At 39.2% G+C, this 21,274-nt stretch overlaps 2 protein-coding genes across 2 annotated transcripts; both read left to right on the plus strand.

The window, feature by feature from the left end:
- Nucleotides 1-11,300: 11,300 nt before the first annotated feature.
- LOC103400885 (mechanosensitive ion channel protein 10-like) lies at nucleotides 11,301-15,221 on the plus strand. The gene is made up of 5 exons (XM_008339566.4): nucleotides 11,301-12,936; nucleotides 13,035-13,158; nucleotides 13,478-13,771; nucleotides 13,852-14,054; nucleotides 14,204-15,221. The coding sequence occupies exons 1-5, from the start codon at nucleotides 11,672-11,674 to the stop codon at nucleotides 14,475-14,477; spliced, it is 2,160 nt and encodes a 719-aa protein (XP_008337788.1). The 5' UTR covers nucleotides 11,301-11,671; the 3' UTR covers nucleotides 14,478-15,221.
- Nucleotides 15,222-16,663: 1,442 nt separating this feature from the next.
- LOC114821724 (mechanosensitive ion channel protein 9-like) lies at nucleotides 16,664-20,574 on the plus strand. Its single transcript, XM_070813588.1, has 4 exons — nucleotides 16,664-18,398; nucleotides 18,498-18,621; nucleotides 18,928-19,453; nucleotides 19,929-20,574. The coding sequence occupies exons 1-3, from the start codon at nucleotides 17,536-17,538 to the stop codon at nucleotides 19,108-19,110; spliced, it is 1,170 nt and encodes a 389-aa protein (XP_070669689.1). The 5' UTR covers nucleotides 16,664-17,535; the 3' UTR covers nucleotides 19,111-19,453; nucleotides 19,929-20,574.
- The last annotated feature ends 700 nt before the right edge of the window (nucleotides 20,575-21,274 follow it).

Raw genomic sequence — 21,274 nt, forward strand, 5'->3', positions numbered from 1 at the left:
TACACCGAAGGCACATTTATTGGGATTCAACCTCATTTGATACCTCTTCAGAATGGTGAAAGTTTCAAATAGGTTAGCGATGTGTTGGTCAACATGTTTGCTCTTGACTAGCATATCATCAACGTAAACTTCCATGCTCTTCCCAATCTGTTTGGCGAACATTGAATTGACTAGTCTCTGATAAGTCGCTCCTACATTCTTTAGGCCAAAGGGCATGACTTTATAGCAATATAGTCCCCTGTCAGTAGTGAAGGCTGTGTGTTCCTGGTCCAGAGGGTTCATGGGGATTTGATTGTATCTTGAGTAAGCATCCATGAAGCTCAGAAGTTCACACCCTGCCGTAGAGTCTATAAGTCTGTCAATGAGAGGAAGAGGAAAGCTATCATTTGGGCATCCTTTGTTTAGGTCAGTGTAGTCGACACACATTCTCCACAAGACCTTTTAGAGTAAGAGACTTTCTTCGGTCAGATTTTTCTTAACAATGACCATATTTGCTACTCATGTTGGGTAATTGACTTCGCGGACGAAGCCTATGCCTTTGAGTTTTTCAACTTCTGCCTTCATTGCTTCGTATCGTTCAGCGTCATAAGATATTTGCTTCTGTCTCACCGGCTTGGTCTTAGGGTCAATACTCAAGCGATGACATATGATATCGAAAGAGATGCTTGACATGTCCTCGTATGACCAGGTGAAGACCTCAGTGTTCTCTTGCAAAAAAGAGATCAAAGCCAACCGAATGGGTGGTGACAGGGTGGTGTCAATCTTCACCATGCGATCTGGATAATCTTTTGATAAAGAAACCTTCTCCAGGTCTTCAGCAGGTTGTGTTTGCTGGGTGAAAAAGTCATCTCGAGGATCGTCGGGTTGACTGTTGCCACCGTGAAGATCCAAGTTGGCTTCGTCCGAGCTGGTCTTTATGACTTGGTCATGTATAGAAAAGGTTTCCTTGGGCACATGCAGGTGTTGTTGCTTGACTGAAGTGTTATAACATACTTGTGCACTAAGTTGATCTCCTCTGATATAACCATTGCCATAGGGGGTTAGAAATTTCATCAACAACATATGTGTGGATACCATGGCCTTGAGATTATTGATGCCTGTGCGTCCAAAGATGACATTGTATGCCGTTGGGCAATCAACCACCAGGAAGTTAGTGGTAATGGTAGCTGTGCAAGGGCCTGTACCAATGGTGAAAGGTAAGTGTATGCTCCCTAAAGGTTGCACGATATCACCGGAGAAGCTTATCAAATGAGAAATCGAGCGATCGAGCAAGTGTTCAGCTACATTAAATGCCCTGAAAGCTTCAGCAAACATGATATTGACCGAAGCCCCCGTGTCTACCAAGATTTGTCGTACTTCAAAGTTGGCTATGTGAGCCTCCACGATCAGTAGGTCGTTGTGAGGGTAGATGATACCTCTTTCTTCCTCAGGGTAGAAACATATTAGATCCTAGTTAGGCTTTTGATACTTGCCTCCCATGATGTCTTCCACGTGAAACACTTGGTGGCCAGGCCTTAAAGCTCGTTCGCTGTTTTTCATGGCCCTATTAGAAGATTCAAATATGGGTGTGCCGCTGCTTATGGAATATATCACATTCACTTGGCGTTGGTTATGGTTATCCCTTGAAGGGTGAAAAATGAATCGATCAATTTTTCCTTCACGCGCCAAAGCTTCAATATGATCACGAAGGGTGATACATTTCTCGCCGTCATGGCCGTTATGCTCGTGGTAGCAGTAAAACTTGCCCGTGTTCTTTGTGGGCTTGTAACCCGACTACCTCGGCATTGGCTTTGGTATCAGGTGTGCTATGCTGGGGTAAATGGCCACGCATGTGGCGTTCAAAGGTGTGTATGTCTCATATCTTAGGGTAGGGCCTATCCTGACACGTGCTTGGCCCACTGTGTTGACTGTCTGGGGGCGAGCATTATCGTGGCGATACCCTTGGTTATCGTGATAGTGTCCCTTACTCCTTTTACTACAATGAGACTGGTGAGGATGGAAATATTTCCTTTTGCCCTGAGGTTGATATGTCTGTTGACTTGGAGAAGTATTAAGTAAGGTAGGGGGAGGCACCGCTGTTGTTTGGAAGGTCGATGTCTTCTTATTTGGTTGGATCTGGCTTCCACTCCCTACTTGTTAATAAGGGGTGGATGTGAGGGGTTTCCCTAGATATGTCCTTGCCTCAGCGGAGGCATGGTTGTAAACCTGTGCCATCACCTCAGAGTAAGTCTTCCAAGTGTTGGCATTGATCATGTACTTGAAGAAACAATCACATAGGCATGCCGTGAAAGCTTTGAGGGCAGTCTTGTCGTCTACCTCGACACAACGGAAATACTCATAGCTGAAGCGGCCAGCATAAATACGTAATGACTCGTCTGGCTTCTGGCGAATACTGTACAAGTCATCCACAGAATGCAAACGATCGGTCTGAAAAATGTGTTGAGAAACAAACAGTTTCCTTAATTTCTCAAATGAGTCTACCGTCTCAGGTGGAAGACTGCAATACCAATTTAGAGCTTCGCCAGAGAGGGTGGAAGGGAAGAGAAGACATCGCTCTTCGTCGGTGTGCATCCGATATGCCATGGTGGACTCAAAGAGGTTAAAGTGTTCAATCGGGTCCTCATTTCCAGTATAGAGTTGCAAGTCAAGCTTTTGCTTTGTCTTTGCTTAGATGGAGGTGTCGAGGATCCTCCTTGTAAGAGGGCCAGGCCTAGGTTGGTTCCAATCAGGTATCTCAGCTTGTCGTTCAGCCTTCAACTTGTTTACTTCCTTAACGAGCTATAGGACAAGAGGGTCCTGAGTAGAGTCATGTACCACTGGAGCTTTCTTTCGTAAATCTCCATCTCCTCTTGGAAGTAGGAAGGTTTAATAATCAAGAGCATGTGATTTTTCCTTGGACTCGCCGTACTGACTTCCAAGGTATGTCTGTCGGAACATCTCTGAGTCCCATATACCTTCGTGTTCCTCTAGGACTTGTTTCCCTTTCTCCAAATTGGTAGCTGGCCTGGGACATGGGAGGGGACCGAGTCTTTCAGAGACCCTTAGGTCATTGATCTTCGAGCTTACATGGATGGGATTGTCTCGACGTTGCTTTAGAAAGTCTCAACAGTCATGAAAGACGACTTTCGATCCTTCCACTCCTTTTGTAAGAAAGTGTCTTTCTCCACTCCTCATGCTTCGGGTCGAAGCAGCTAGGTTGAAAGAAGTCTCATGTTGGTCGTCATTTCGATTAGTAGCTCGCTCCTCAACAAGAATACCCATGTCGAGTGCAAATGACCCTCCGTGTTGGGGGGCACCCAGTTGATGGTTGACTTCCACATGAGAGATGAGCTCGTGTGTATTAGTATATCTAGTCTCGTGGAGCATCTCAAAGACCTTCTCATACTGCTCTTGGAAGATCTCATTCTTCATCGTTATCTTGTTGTTCTGAGCTTCCAGCTCATCAACTTTAGCCTGAAAAGCAAACTTCTTTTGTTCTTTCCTTCGTTGCTTCGCACCAGGTGTAAGAGGGGTGTCATTCTGTCTGATGTGGCTTTCTTCGCTCCTCATGTTGGAAAGGGATGCATGGTCAAAAAAGAGTGTACGAATGGTGGAAATCAGCTTAATAAAGCTGAAGAGAGTGGGAATAAGTGTCGTTCCCACAGACGGCGCCAAATGTTGATGCATAAAATCAGTGAGGACTTTGGTACAACAGAAAGTGTTAAGTTTGTGACCTTAGCTAGATTGCTTCGGTCACTAGTGTGGATAAGTATGCAAATGAATAAAGACAGGGAAGCAAACACAAGATGTACGTGGTTCACCCAGATTGGCTACGTCCACAGAGTAGATGAGTTCTCATTAATTGTGAAGGGTTTACACAAGTACATAGGTTCAAGCTCTCATTTAGTGAGTACTAGTGAATGATTTAGTACAAATGACATTAGGCAATATCGTGAGATAATGATCTCTATTTATAGAAGAGAGTTTCTAGTTTCATTCTGACATTGACACGTGTCATGTTGTGATTGGCTTCTGATGTTGACACGTGTCGCTTTATGATTGGCTTCTGATGTCGACACGTGTCGCGCTGTGATTGGCCTCCTGGTTTGAGGGAAACTCTTCAAGGTCTATGACTGTATAACGTTGACCGGTGCTCAGTAGTTTCGGGATTGGTCAAGTATGGTACAAACACATCTTATCCATGGATTTCATACAAGTATAATTTTTTGTAAGTGTCAATGTGCACTTATTTACAAAATACACAAGAAATTTACCTAAATCCGCCTAGACCCCGTCTAGGCGCTAGGCGCCAGCCCACTTCCCAACTAGCACCTAGCGTTTTTTAGAACCTTGACTAATAATGTGACGACCCGTCCCGAATTAATATATATTTTATCCTCAAATGCGTGAAAATGACGATTATGCCCTGGAGGGCTAGTAACGTGGATGTACGTAGATAATTTTACATTTTTCCCTGCTAATGTGATCAAATTGTACTCGACGTCACGAGAGCGTCTACTCGAGTTAGGGCCAAATCAGGTTTGTAGTGGAAATGCTATGAAGGAATAAGGGAATTTGGGTTGGTTTTCTTAGTTGGACTTAATTTTTTGAGCCCTAAACAATGCATCCCAATTAGGGCTTGAGGCCATTTTAAATTGGCCAACCTGTGACCAATTACACACACATACACGTGCCAAACCTCCCTCACACTCTCATTCTTTCTCGAACACTCTGTTCGTACAACCCGTAGCTCACCACACCCAACCATCCTCAAACTTCACTAATCAAACACGAACTTCACATCATTGTGTTCCTCGTGGTCTCACGATCCTAGTGATACCTTTGGAACGAAGAATGGTTCACGGGAACTCGAGAACTTAGGAGCTCCGGCAGGGTACCCTGTTTCCCTGACGTGATCACCGAAGTTTCACTTGGTTTTGAGGCTTAAAAAGGTATCCATGCAACTCCCTTAGTGTTTTAGACTAGCTTTGGTTAAGGTTGGACGTTGGAATAAGCTCGACTGTGGGTTTCCAGGTTTTGCCGGTTTGTCCAAGGATTTTTCTGACCAGTTTCTGTTAGATTTTGGACTTAAAATAGGTAAGGTTGTGTTCTACTCTCTGAGAGCTTCAAATCCATATAAAATTCGTGAATTTTGGTTGACAAATGAGTGAGATATTGAAGTTTGAAGTTTTTCCAGAAACTGGCGATATAGACGGCGGCGGATTCTGGCAAAGCCACCGGAGAAGACAAGGAATATTCTGTCAACTTTGACGTAATATACTAACGGCGTCAGGTAATACTGTTAGTTTTTAGACGGAATATTCCCTAACGCCGTTAGGGATTCCGTCAGTGAGTCAGGCACGTGCCTGCGCATGTGGCCGTGCCTTGGCCGCCGTGTGGGATGTCGAAAAATTATTCTAAAAATATGTGGATGCTCATGGTGTTGAGTAGGTCACGATAGTATATTCAAACATCCCAATTGAGCAACGTATGAGAAGTTATTACACGATTTTGGTTATGTACTTAAAATTAACGTTAAAATAGTTGTTTCACATATAAGTGAGATGTTTCCGGAGGACGAGCGTAGCCAGGCGAGACTCGGGGGTTACGACCCTGCTACATACTAGTGAGTGAGCATTTGGTTTTCTATATATACGTATATATGTTTTCCATTTTCCCATAAATGGTTTTAAATGGATTTACGTTTTTAAATGCCATGTCAATTGCATTACATTTTAGTATATAATTAGTATAGATATGCATATTATTGTATGACGCTGTGGACGCCCAGGTAAGTTTTAGGTGAGTGCATATTGATAGTAGTGATTGCAGTGTGTATGGTTATGTTGAGATACATTTAGTGCTCATTATCCTGCACCCCGGTGTTAGTGCTCCGCTCGAGGCCAAGGCTTAGCCTTCAATGATCGTTCACCTCCCGTACCACACGTTCACCTTGGACCTAAGGCAGGTGTCAGCCTATCGTACAGACCACATTAGGTTGTTCCGACTCGTAGATGACTTGCGATACTTCGCACAGCCTTCACATGATCGTAGCACTTGAGCGTACCTATTTACACCCAACCTGTCGTACATACCATATTAGATGGTTTTGACTCGTGTGCATGATTTGGTAGATAAGCTATAGGTTCATCCGTACAGGTCACGTTAGGTGACTCCGGCTGACATATCATTTTACATTGATTTATTCCATATGGCTTACTTATTTCATTGTTGAGATACTTGACATGGCATACACTTGGTTCATTACTCTCGAGCTTGATTTCCATAAATACATATGTATTACTGGTTTCTGGGAAATTATATGGGTTTTACGGTGATGGGTTATTACTTTTGGAAAGAGAAATGGTTTTGAAAAGCTTTGTTTTTGCCCACTCATGTTTTTTGTTTTGCTTTAGGTAGAAGTTCGTGTTGGTGGCTTACAAAGATTCTACGGTGGTTCTGACAGACTTCAAATAATGTAGGAACTTTCTTTCTTTCATGTCCTGTATAATTAATACTTAGCCTGCTGGACTGCATTTAGGTTACCTATGCTCTGATTATGTGTAGCTTTACTCTAAACATCTCCACTCGCACTTATTTACTTGTCTAGTGTGAATTAACTAATTGGTTTTTAATTACTCACATTTTCATATCACTGTCACTTCCGCACTGCGCACATGGCTACGTTACCCTTACATGACGGCCATCACGCCTTGATTTAGGTCGGGGTGTGTCAAATTAAAAAAATAAATAAAAAAAAATTGTACCAAAAAATTAATTATTAAAAAAACACTATTAAAATGACAAAAATGCCCTTGCCTTATTTGATGCATTTTTTTTGGGATGCCTTTGAAGTTTTTTGTCCAAATTTTTTTGTTCAAACTTGGTGACACCAAAATCACTGTTCACATTTTCCATTGGCTTTATATATAGATAAATGATGTGGAAGGTATTTTTTGAATCACATTATTATCCGCGTGCGAAATACCTTTTTTATAACCAACATTACACGCCTCTTAAGATGTTTTGAACGTATTTAAAAATAGAGAAAATAATATTTAATAAACAACTGATTGAATCACATTATTGCTAGCCCATTGTGTGACTAAGCCCACCCCCTCCCCCTTGGTGTAGATAATATTGTTTGTTAAAAAAGAAACAATCATTTGACAACTTATTTAATCACATTATTATCCACGTGCAAAAGATCTTTTTTATAACTGGCATTACATGTCTCTTAAGATGTTTTGAACATGTTTAAAAATAGAGAAATTGAATCACATTATTGCTTGCCTTTTGTGAGATACTAATTATAAAAATAAAAAATAAAAAATTGTACCAAAAAATTAACTATTAAAAAAATAATGTGATTAAATTAGTTGTCAAACGATTTTTTTTTTAACAAACAATATTATCTACACTAAGGAGGAAGGGGTGGGCTTACCCTCACAATGCGCTAGCAGTAATGTGATTCAATCAATTGCTTATTAAATATTATTTTCTCTATTCTTAATGTAAATTCTATAGAGACCAATTTTGTTATGTGAATTCAGTTGCTTTAATTAGTTTATGAGGGGTTTCTTCCAGCATAATCTAAGATTATTCATTTACTTCAAATATTTGACTTTTCTTTTGTCAATTTACGCATATAAATACGTTTAAAACGTGTAAATATTCAAAAAATGCCTTCTGCACACGCGTGAACGCGTGCATGAAGGCTAGTTTGATGTAAACGGATATAACATTTAGATATAATTCCAACGTAGCCTTCCTTTGCATTAACGGAGGCAAAATTGTCAACATTTATCTTTAAAATCATATCAAAGGAGATTAAATATTACATGATGCCCAATGTTTATTTTACTTCATCACTTGTATTGATTTGTATTTCGCATGCGGATACTAATGTAAAATGTATTTTTTGAATCACAACGTGCTACACATGACTTACACGTTTTAAATGTATTTATATGCGTAAATTGATAAAAAAAAAAGTCAAATATTTTAATTAGTTTATGTCTAAAGAACGATGCATAAGGCAGATATTCATGTCCCATGCTGTTGATCGTGGAGGCAGAAGACACGGCGTGCTACGCACGACTTAAATATTTTAAGTGTATTTATATGCATAAATTAACAAAAAGAAAATCAAATATTTTAATTAGTTTATGTCTAAAGAACGATGCATAAGGTAGATATTCATGTCCCATGCTGTTGATCGTGGAGGCAGAAGACACAAAGGACCCAATTATGGTGAAAAAGTGTTGAGGGTCAGGCTGGTCAACTCAAGAACTCCTAAATGGCTGATAAAATAAGTTTCATGTAATCAGATTTGGATATGGTACGAAAATAATAGGACCAAAATCGTGCCACCTGTCCACTAGGTAGGCCAAATGCAATCACAAACCAGACTGGTCAATACCCTAAACCTAAATTCCTAGTAAAAAGTACCAAGTACAGTGTACTTACGTTTGAGGTTTTGAGTGTCGGAAAAGGATCCTCGATGGATCATTTTTCCTCAGAATTCTGTGATTGTAATCGTTTATTGTATATCGTACAATCAGTTTTTAATTACTATTTATATTTAATTTTAAATTTTAAATAACTTATAACCCCATGATGTAAGATGAACAGTTATGATCAAGAGATTTCCGGAATCCCCAAAAAAAAGATCCGGCGAAGATCCTTTTCCTTGAGCGTCTTGACTCTTGTCCCCTAGTTATAAAGCCAAATGTAATCACAACCCTAAATTCCCAACTATATATCATTAGCATGAACTTCTCTAAGTTCCACGTGTATTATGAGGCAATCAAGGAAACAATATCCAACGTAAGGCAGATGACTCACTCCTAGAACCCAATCTTTAATCTAAAGTCTCCAACGCTCCCACGCTCGATTTAAATGTAAACCCAATCCATAATTTGGGTATTCGACCTACCTATCATTTGTACTTTTCTTTATCAGTCATGTACTATCTTTATTATTTTTTTCATTATGCAATATTCCATGATAGTCATAACTGTTTACTTTTAACGTTATACTACAATACTTCATGAAAGAAAACAATAACATGGATTCTAAAGAGACCGATTTTATTATGTGAATTCAGCTGCTTTAATTAGCTTATGAGGAGTTTCTTCTAGCATGATCTAAGATTATTCATTTACTTCAAATATTTGACTTTCATTTTGTCAATTTAGGCATATAAATACATTTAAAACGTGTAAGTCACGGGTAGCACGCCATGTTTCAAAAAATACCTTATGCGCGTGAGTGCGTGTATGAAGGCTAGTTTGATGTAAACGGATATAACATTTTTCATTCAAATTTTAAAATTATTATAATATAATAATTATTGTTAGATATAATTCCAACATAGCCTTCCTCTGCATTAAAGAGCCAGCTTGCAACCCATACAGCCCACACACAATGGCTGGTTTGGTATTGCTGTGCTTTAAAAAAAAATTGTTGTGAGAATAAGCGGCTGTGAAATAAATCAGCAGAGTGTTTGGTAAACTTTTTTGTAAAAGTGTTTTTGGAAGAAAAAAAACAGTCTGATAGTGGGTCTTTTCATTAAAGGAGTACTGTAGCTCTGTGTGCTTTGAAAAAAAACCAGTTTTCCAAAGCTGCAATTAGATGCTTCAACTTTTCCTTGGATTTCAGCTTATTCTCACAGCAGCTTCCAAAATAAGCCCTTTTTTTTTTTTAGTTTACCAAATGCCTAAAATCCTCACAACTTTTATTCATGGGTGCTTTTTTTTTAAGCACCTTACTTCCAAACTACCCCGTAGTCTTTTGGGAAAGATGAGGAGCCATCGTCAACTTCCGTTCAATTCAATATTCACCACATAATCTGATCAAACAATACGTAAAGCTTTGACTTGGACAAAACAAAAAAGACAACAAAAATTTGAATGGAGAGAGTTGATCCAGAAGGAAAATGAGATTTGTTGACCCCTAAACCTAAACCCCAACGTGCTTTTAATTTAAGTTAATAATCTCGTCGTTCTCCTTCTCCAAACGTGAGATAACTGGGTAGCACCAAAAACATGTTACATATTGTAATATCATGTTGGATAATTTGATTTGAAGACCTTTTCCTTGACTGATTGCACCGTCCACATTCCCGCCCACCCCATGCAACGCAAAAGCTGAATAGTAAACTCACATGTAAAAAAGTTTCGATAATTTTTCAAATATTTGAGTGTTCCGGTATATACTTATGGACTTATACTTTCATTTTCATACATGTATACTCGCGTTCTTCATAGAATTGTACATAATTCTTTTTTTCTTTTTCGAATACTATATATTCATCAGATAAATTTCATGATTTAAACTGTTCAATTCTTAATCTTTAGATCATTGAGTAATTCAAATGTATGAACATATTAATAGTGTGAGTATCAAGTAACATATTCATGATGAACCGTCTATTTACTTAATACATTTGGATGATTAAACGATTTTCCTATTTGAATAATTTTTTAATAGAAATGACCTTCAAATGAAGATTAAAAAAAGGAAAACTAATGAAAAGGGCTTGAAAACTTTGAGTTTTAATGATAAGGACAAAATAAAGGGTAAAGTGAATAGTACTAGGATTGACTTTTTAGTGTAAAAATGTGGTTTTTCGTTAAAGTGAACAGTACCGGGTGCTTTTCGTTAAAGTTCCCTTAAAAAAATGAACGATTTGATTATGACGTTTATACGATAAAAGTACATTATTCATCAAAAGTAAAATATGTGCATTTCCCAATGCGGTGAACGTGAGTATTATTCATCATATAATAACCTAACAATTACTATAAAAGGAAAACTAAAAAAAAACATACTAGTATTTGCTAAAGTACAAATCATCAGTTGTTACATTAATTTCTCTATAAATGCGATTAATTGTATAATTGAGAATAATGATGTATGCTCGATTGTGTTTATAAAAGTTTTGTTACAAAAAATAATTTTCACACTCTGAATATGTTTGTTTAGTTTTCGAGTTGAATAAATTAAATATTTCTACTTTGTTTTTTGTCTACTATAAATAATGATGTCCAATTAGATAATTCTAGGAAGACTAAATTTGTAGATAAAATTTAAAAAAACTAAATGACACGGAAATTGATGATTGATTATTACTTAACTGTTGATAAACGTGTTCATTTTTACTGGCAACACATCTTTAGTCTACAAATTTTGTGTCGCTAGCATTATTCCTTCCAATTAGTTCGGTAAAACTCACTATATTTTTTTATGTTTTTTTTTATTTATTTGGACGCGGTTGGATTTGTTTAAATTCGTTAATATTTCCCAGCTTAAATGATATCACCCGGGAAATTAAGAACAAACACAAAATGGAAGCCTCCTCCTCTCTCTCCGTCAGTCGGTCAAAACTTTCCAGCGCCAAAACAACTTTATATATTGATAAAGAAACGTTAAAATTTGTCTTCTCTGTTTCTAATTTTCTCACACAATCCTTTTCCATAGAATCCTACTAAATCTCTCTCTCTATAAAACTCACATTGCACAGCACTGTGCTCCAAGATTGCTTTGAGCTGTGTCTGTCTCCGGACAACATTGCAAAGATTCTCGAGAAAGTTCAAAACTTTCCCAGAAAATTCAAAGGGTATTTTCATATTTTGCTCACTGTCCAAATAAGTATCAAAGCTTGAATCAGTGGCGGAGAAAAGTGACAATGGAAGGTGGAAAAGGCGTGGGGGAGAAGAAAGGAACAAACGATGTAGTTTTGCAGATTTCGGTCGGCGAAGAGCGCACAAGTTACAACAAAGAAACCAGAGACTTGAATCTTCAGCTGACGGAGCTTCAGTGCCTCAGAGTCTCCGGCTCTTCTTCGCGGTCGGTGTTCTCGAAACCCAAGTCGAGGTTCGTTGAGCCGTTTCCTCAGTTGAAGTCAACTGCTAATTCTTCCAATGTGGCATCGCCAAGCTCCAAAATCGCAGGCACAACACCGAGAGACGCTCTGAGGTCCGCCCCGATAACCCCAAGAGCACCGTTGGTCGACGGCGGCGAGGAGGACGATGATGAGGAGGTTTATAAGACTGCAAAGCTAAAGGTGTGTGCGAAGTCCGGTAAGAAGATAAAAAAGTTGGCATTGATTGAGTTGGTTGCATTTGTTTGCATTGTTGTGTTTTTTATTGCTGGCTTAACTGTACCTACGTTGGAAAATAAGATGTATTTGGGGTTGGAATTGTGGAAATGGTGTGTCTTGGTGTTGGTTGTTTTGTGTGGTAGATTGGTCACAGAATGGTTTATCAATGTTCTGGTTTTCGTGATTGAGTTGAACTTTTTGCTTAAGAAGAATGTTTTGTATTTTGTTTACGGGTTGAAGAGAAGTGTACAGATTTTTATTTGGTTGGGTTTGGTTCTTCTGGCATGGGGTTTGTTGTTCGACAACGGAGTGAAGAGGTCAAGGAAAACCTCTAGGATCCTAGGTTATGTTACACGGGGTCTGGCTTCGTGCCTAATTGGAGCGGCCATATGGCTGGTGAAGAATTTGTTTGTCAAAGTAGTAGCTTCTTCATTCCAATGCAATAGATTCTTTGATCGGATTCAAGAATCAATCTTTCATCAGTATGTTCTCCGCACCCTTTCCGGGCCTCCACTGATGGAAATGGCAGAAAGTGTCGGGAGGGCCCCAAGCAGCGGTCGGTTGAGTTTCAAAAATTTGAAGGGAGGGAAAAAGGAGGGGAATGAAGGGGCCAAAGAGGAGGTGATTGATGTAGAAAAGCTCAAAAAGATGAACCAAGAGAAAATTTCTGCTTGGACCTTGAAAGGGTTGATTAATGTAGTAAGGAGTTCGGGGTTATCTACCATCTCCAACACACTTGAGAGTCTTGACGATGAGGAGAGTGAGCAGAAAGGTAAGGAGATTACTAGTGAGTGGGAAGCAAAGGCTGCGGCTTATGATATTTTCCTGAATGTCACCAAGCGTAGCAACAAGTAAGAATTTCATTTTTTATTTTTCAAAACGTTCATCCAAACCTTTTGATGACTTCTTTATCTTTAATTTCTCACTATTTTTAATGGTAATGGACTAGGTACATTGAGGAAGATGACCTCTTGCGCTTCATGAAAAAGGAGGAGGTCGACATTGTTTTACCTCTGTTTGAAGGGGCAGCGGAAACTGGCAAGATCAAGAGAAAAGCTTTGAAGAACTGGCTGGTAAATTCTAATTGGTTCTTTTTTTATCTGAAACTTTTTATTCTTGGATGCTATGCACCCATCTGCGCAAAAGTTGCAGGTTGAGTTTACATGACACTTATGCACTGAGAAATCTACAATGTATAATGCTACCTCAAACTACACTTTGCATACTTCTCGTGATATCCCGCTGTCACACGTAGTTATAAGTCTTCAAAACTACCATTGATAGGATCTTAATTCTGTATGTTGTAACCGTTGGATTTCAATTTTCAAGTCTTTTTCAGCCAGCAACATTCGATTTAAAATGAAGGGCTCTTAACATTATTATTGTTTTCAGGTGAATGTTTACCTTGAGCGCAAATCACTGGCGCATTCCTTAAATGACACTAAAACAGCAATTGAGGAGCTGAATAGGCTTGCCTCAGGGTTTTTGCTTCTGGTGATCATTATCGTGTGGCTACTTCTGATGGGATTGTTTACGACAAACATGCTAGTCCTTATAGCATCTCAGCTTTTAATGCTGGCGTTTGTATTTGGTAATACTGCAAAAACTGTGTTTGAAGCGATCATATTCGTCTTTGTGATGCACCCTTTTGATGTAGGGGACCGTTGTGTCATTGAAGGAGTACAGGTAACTTCAAAACCCTCATTCTTCAAATAACTTTTTACTTCTACTAAAAGAACTTTACTTGACGTATTGAAACTTGACAGCTTATTGTTGAAGAGATGAACATATTGACAACAGTCTTCTTAAGATCTGACAACGAGAAAGTTTACTATCCAAATTCAGTACTGGCTAGTAAACCCATCAGCAACTTCTATAGGAGCCCGGAGATGGGTAATTCTGTTGATTTTGCTATTGACGTTTCTACAAAGATTGAGACCATTGTGGCTCTAAAAGCCAGAATAAAAGAGTATGTTGACTTCAACTTGTAATACTGCTAGCTAGGATTCTCGATTGGATTCGTATAAAATTCTTCTGTTTGGGTAATTCTGCTATCCTAGTATAACTTTTTATTCATCTGTCTTGCATCTTTTGTTGAAGAAAATTGAATATTTTCAGGTACTTGGACAGCAAGACTCAGCACTGGCGTCCTGCGCATAGCGTGGTGGTTAAGGATATTGAGGACGTTAACAAAATGATAATGGCTCTTTATGTTACACATACCATAAACTTTCAGAACTATGGCGACAAGACCAGTCGGAGATCAGATTTGATCTTTGAGCTGAAGAAAATATTTGAAGATCTTGGTATAAAATATCACCTCCCGCATCAAGAAGTTCATCTCCGCTATGTCGGAGCATCCGCTGCAGAACTTCCACCCACATGGCGGTGATTGTTTCTGTGTATGTTCACTGTTCTAAAAATCCCCACCTAGCGCCGGCTAAGCGGTTAACCACCGTTCCAATTAATGCCTAGGCGTTTGAAAATTAAGAAATGATGCATAGACCTACTGAGGCGCCCGCCTAAACCTGCTAAGGCGCCCACCTAAACCGCCTAGGCACCTGCCTAGCCCGTCCAAACCTGCCTAGACATCCGCCTAGGTTGTGACTCATTTAGACAAAAAATAGATAACTTTCATTTTTCATTTTATTTTTTCAATAAATTGGAAAAGACTTCTTGAATACTTAAAGGAACACACATTATATATTTGTTCCCCATGTTTTTATTATGTTCCAATAACTCATATATATGTCATTCTGTTTTGTAGTTTATGATAAAATCATATATATTTTAAGTATAAACAGACACTTATTTATACGAAATATAATAGATTTAATTAAATCCGCATAGGCGCATGACTAGACTCCGCCTATCTACCTAGGCGCTAGGCCCTAACCTACCGCTCAAGTAGTGCCTAGCGTCTGCTGCAAATATGCATCTTCTGACTCATGTCATTAACTTGAAATTTTCGTCGCATTTGCTATGGGGAGGTGCGAATGAAATTGCCACAAATCTCATCAGAACAAAAATAAAAATGTAGGAAACGCTGAGATACTGAGATTTACGATAGCTGGTGGAGACACGATGATGTACTTTTAGAAATGTTTATACAAATTTTGAATGTATTTATGTTAATTGTAAAATTGATTAATTTCAATGCATGAACTCAGAGTTTTCTTCCTCTCTACCCTTTTCAATTCCTTTGATGAGAAGCAATATGTACATTGAGGACTGAGTTTCAATATTAAAACATGAGATTAAAGTGATCAGTTGTTGCGTTTAGCTTATAACTGAGCATGATGTTAAAGTATTGACCAAGTTGAAACAAGAGCTAAAGTGGTTTAGTGTTGATGAATAAGTTGAGAGCGTGAGTGATTTATATCACCTTTTATTGGTGTCAGATTAAAAGCATGCCTAAGCTCTCGGATTTTGTAGAGCACACTCCACCCTTAATAGGCTAGTAGCAAATGAAAAATGAACAACCTCAAAAACAATACAGCTTATACTTTCCGGTCAATAATTTAGAGCCATTCCCCTATATTCTGCTTCTGCTAATGACCTTGCCACCACATTGTGTTTCTTACTTCTCCAGGTAATCAGATTATCAGCTATGAACGTAAAATATCCTGATGTAGGCCATCTATCAGTAAAATAAGCAGCCCAATCTGCATCAGTATATCCTACCACCTCCATATGTCCATGCTTGTTGTACATAAGACCTTTTCCCAGAGCTCCCTCCCTTTAAATAACTCAAGATCGGCATTACCACTGACATTTGATCCTCACTTGGTGCATGCATAAACTGACTCACCACACTTACCACATAAGCAATGTCTGGCCTAGTGAGTGACAAATAAATCAATTTTCCCACTAACCTTTGATACCTCTCCTTATTTATTGGGACTTGATCTTGATAGATTGCAGGATGAAGATTCTGCACAATTGGAGTATCCACCGATTTACATGCCAACCAACATACCAGTTTCAGATAGCAAATCCAACATGTATTTTCGTTGTGACAAGTATATCTCTTCTCAAGACCTAGCAACTTCAATACCTAAAAAAATACTTTTTAAGTCCCTCTAGCTCTTTCATTTTAAACTTTTTCCAGTGTCCATATGTTGAACAATTGCACAGTATTTCAGCGAGAGTTGATGAGTGGAGACATATTTTGCAATAGAGCTCTTTTGGAGAGTACCTGTCTGACAATTTTCCTCAATTCTTTAAGGTAACACATAAAGTGATTTACTAATTTATGGGTGAGCACTTACCTTAAAATATCCGTTAAATCATTGACAGGTGCTGAAGGAGTGTGAGGGGGATTGTCATTTGAGCCCATTTGGACAGGCTGCAGGTGGAGGGAGAAGCCCACGAGGGCTGGCAGCATCAGACGGCCCACTTTCCGTGGTCTCAATCAGGAGGCCGACCACTTGGGGCTGTCTCAATTCAGCGTGCCCACTGTCTTCCACATGCACAAGAGGCCCACTTTACGACGTATCAATTTCTGACAAATGTGTTTTTGTTTTTGTTTTTTTTTTTGAAAGACCTTAATATTTGGCGGGTGAGAACAAACACGATGGAAGTCTCTTCTTCTCCGAGAGTTCTCTCCCCTCTGTCAGTCGGAGTCGGTCAATATTTTCCAGCGCCAAAACAACTCTACACATTCATAAAGTCAGGATTTGTCTTCTGGATTTACCTTTCTATTTTTCTCAGACCCTTTTTGCATAAAATCCTACTAAATCTCTCTTCCTCTCTCTAAAACTCACATTGCACAGCACCGTGCTGCAAAATTGTTTCAAGCTCTCTCTCTCTGGGGGCAACATTGCAAAGATTCTCGAGAATGTTCAAAACTTTCCCGGAAAATTCAAAGGGTAATTCCATGTTTTGCTCACTGTCCAAACGAGTATCTAAAGCTTGAATCTTCTCCTACAGTAGTGAAAATGGAAGGCGGAAAAGGCGTGGGGGAGAAGAAAGGAGCAAAGGATGTCGTTTGGCGGATTCGGTCGGCGAAGAGCACACAAGTTACAACAACGAAATCAGAGACTTGAATCTTGAGCTGACGGAGCTTCAGAGCCTCAGAGTCTCCGACTCTGCTGCGCCAGAAATCCCAAGGATGAGTCATACGCTGCCGCAGGGGAAGCCACCCAAAATCCCAACCGAGCCCGCTTCCCTGCGAGCTCCGCTTTCGCGGTCGGCGTTCTCGAAGCCCAAGCCGGTTGTTCCTGGTGAACAGAAGGTGACTAACGAAATTCCCCACTTGAAGTCAACTGCTACATTCCCCCAACGTGGCATCGCCAAGCTCCAAAATCGCAGGCACAACACCGAGAGACGCTCTGAGGTCCGCCCCGATAACCCCACGAACACCGTTGATCGACGGCGGCTCGGAGGACGATGATGAGGAGGTTTATAAGACTGCAAAGCTTAAGGTGCTTGAGAAGTCCGGTAAGAAGATGAAAAAGTTGGCATTAATTGAGTTGATTGCATTTGTTTGCATTGTTGTGTTTTTGATTGCTTGCTTAACTGCTCTTAAGTTGAAAAAAAAGATGTATTGGGGGTTGGAATTGTGGAAATGGTGTGTCTTGGTGTTGGTTGTTTTGTGTGGTAGATTGGTCACAGAATGGTTTATCAATGTTCTGGTTTTCGTGATTGAGTTCAACCTTTTGCTTAAGAAGAATGTTTTGTATTTTGTTTACGGGTTGAAGAGAAGTGTACAGATTTTTATTTGGTTGGGTTTGGTTCTTCTGGCTTGGAGTTTGTTGTTTGACCGCGGAGTGAAGAGGTCTAGAAAAACCTGTAGGATCCTAGGTTATGTTGCACAAGGTCTGGCTTCGTGCCTAATTGGAGCGGCCATAGGGCTGGTGAAGAATTTGTCTGTCAAAGTAGTAGCTTCTTCATTCCAATGCAATAGATTCTTTGATCGCATTCAAGAATCGATATTTCATCAGTATGTTCTCCGCACCCTTTCGGGGCCTCCACTGATGGAAATGGCAGAAAGAGTTGGGAGGATCCCAAGTAGCGGTCAGTTGAGTTTCAAACATTTGAAGGGAGGGAAAAAGGAGGGGAAGGAAGGGGCCAAAGAGCAGGTGATTGATGTAGAAAAGCCCAAAAAGATGAACCAGAAGAAAATTTCTGCCTGGACCCTGAAAGTGCTGGTTAATGTAGTAAGGAGATCGGGATTATCTACCATCTCCAACACACTTGATAGTCTTGATGATGAGGAGAGTGAGCAGAAAGGTAAGGAGATTACTAGTGAGTGGGAAGCAAAGGTTGTGGCTTATGATATTTTCCTGAATGTCACCAAGCGTAGCAACAAGTAAGAATTTCATTTTTTATTTTGCGAAAAGTTCAGCCGAACTTTTTGATGACTTATTTATCTTTAATTTCTCACTATTTTCATGGTTAAATGGACTAGGTACATTGAGGAAGATGACCTCTTGCGCTTCATGAAAAAGGAGGAGGTCGACATTGTTTTACCTCTCTTTGACGGGGTAGCAGAAACTGGCAAGATCAAGAGAAAAGCTTTGAAGAACTTGCTGGTAAATTCTAATTGTTTTGTTTTATCTGAAATTTTTTATTCTTTCATTCTATGCACATCTGCGCAAAAGTTGCATTTTGAATTTACCTGACACTTCTGCACTGAAAAAGCTACAATGTATAAGCTACCACAAACTACACTTTGCATACTTCTTGTGATATGCCGCTGTCACACATATAAGTCTTCAAAACTACCGTTGATAGGATCTTAATTCTACATGTTGTAACCGTTGGATTTCAATTTTCAAGTCTTTTTCAGCAACATTCGATTTAAAATGAAGGGCTCCTAACATTATTGTTGTTTTCAGGTGAATGTTTACCTTGAAAGCAAATCACTGGCACGTTCCTTAAATGACATTAAAACAGCAATAGAGAAGCTGAATAGGCTTGCCTCAGGAGTTTTGCTTCTGGTGATCATTACCGTGTGGCTACTTCTAATGGGATTTTTTACGACAAACATACTGGTTTTTATATATTTCAGATTTTACTAGTGGTGTTTGTATTTGGTAATACTGCTAAAACCGTGTTTGAAGCGATCATATTCGTCTTTGTGATGCACCCTTTTGATGTAGGGGACCGTTGTGTTGTTGAGGGAGAACGGGAAACTTTGAAATCCTCTTTCTTCAGTTAACTTTTTACTTCTACTAAAACAACTTTACTTGACATATTGAAACCTGACAGCTTATTGTTGAAGAGATGAACATATTGACGACGGTCTTCTTAAGATCTGACAACGAGAAAGTTTTCTATCCAAATTCAGTACTGGCTAGTAAACCCATCAGCAACTTCTACTACGGTTGAGACTACTGTGGCTCTGAAAGCCAGAATAAATGAGTATGTTGGCTTCAACTTGTTCTACTTCTCAATTATTTATTGGATTCAAATTGCATCTATATATAGAGGCTCTCTCTGCTAACAAAATCAACTTATAAAGGCATGTTGCGTTGTCTGCGGAATTTAGCTAATTATTTGAACCAGGTGGCGCTATTGCTCGCATTATCATGACATGCAATATTAGAGTCTAGGGTCCTTGGAACAGATAGAGTTTAAAAGCTGCTAGCTAGGATTCTCAATTGGATTCGTCGATAAAAATGTTCTGTTTGGGTGATTCTGGTATCCTAGTATAACTTTTTATTCGTCTGTTTTGCATCTTTTGGTGGTTATATAGCTTCTTTTTTTCGTTTTGCTTCTCTTTTGGTACGGGATCTGTTTACCTGTGATTTTGCATTGCTGTTACATGAACATTCACTGGCATAAGCGCACCTCTGATCGATAGAAATGAGTTGTTGAAGAGAACTGAATATTTCAGGTACTTGGACAGCAAGACTCAGCACTGGCTCCCTGGCCATAGCGTGGTGGTTAAGGATATTGAGGACGTTAACAGAATGAAAATGGCTCTTTATGTTACACATACCATAAACTTTCAGAACTATGGCGACAAGACCAATCGGAGATCCGATTTGGTCTTAGAGCTGAAGAAAATACTCGAAGATCTTGGTATAAAATATCACCTGCTGCCTCAAGAAGTTCATCTCCGCTATGTCAGATCATCCACTGCAGAACTTCCTCCCACGTGGCGGTGATTGTTTCTGTGTATGCTGCAAGTAGGCATCTTAGGACTCATGACATTAACTTGAAATTTTCGTCGCATTTGGTAGCGGGAGGTGCGAATAAAGTCGCCACAAATCTCATCAAAACAAAAATAAAAATGTAGGATGTGTTAGAATTCATCTCGGGGAAGTTTTCGATTGTTCGATTGAATAGCACTTGGTATGGATGAGTTTGATGAAGAATGCTCTGTGGAAGGAGAAAAATCTCAACTCTGAGATACTGAGATTTGTGAGAGCTGGTGGAAACACGATGCTGTGCTTTTAGAAACGTTTATACAAATTTTGAATGTATTTATGTTGATTGTAAATTGATTAATTTAAATGCATAAACTCAGAGTTTTCTTCCTCTCTAGTCTCTACCCCTTTCAATTCCTTTGATTACAAGTATTATGTACATTGAGGACTGAGTTTCAATAAGATCTTAGACAGTGCAAAAGGACACCAAGAATTTAGTGCCCCTTTGTCCGATTAATAGTTTAGTGTTTTTTAATTACCTATTTAGAGGGATACTGACGAGGGGCTGGACGAGATGATTCAAACAGCAAAATTAGGCTAGTTGCGAAGAATATTGTTTTCTGAATTCTTGATGTCCGATTTGAGTTCACGATACTTTTTCAAAATGAGAACGACGAGACAGTGCAATTCACAGCTTCATCGCGTGACATAAGACAGACTTGAGCATTTTAACAACATTTAAAGGATTAAAAACAACTAAACAGAGAATAAGTTGTATATAAATCACGATTAAGTATCCTTTTGTAGTCACTAATGTAGTGGTAGGTTTGATACCATTAGACTATTCGAATGAGAAGGATGGTTCAAATTTCAGAATCAACCCCAATAGGATAAGATAACCTTATCCACCAATCCCAAGTGGGAACCTGCCACGTCGGACAAAGATAATTGACAATCTTCCCACCTCTCATTAATCTGCTCCTTCCTCTTACCTCTATCACTCTATCTACCAAGAAGCACCTCACATCTGACACAAAAATTTCACACAGAAAAAAACACCAGCTTTTAGAGAGAGAAAACCAAGCTAGAG

This window comes from Malus domestica, chromosome 15 (genome assembly GCF_042453785.1).
Source record: "Malus domestica chromosome 15, GDT2T_hap1".
NCBI lineage: Eukaryota > Viridiplantae > Streptophyta > Magnoliopsida > Rosales > Rosaceae > Malus > Malus domestica.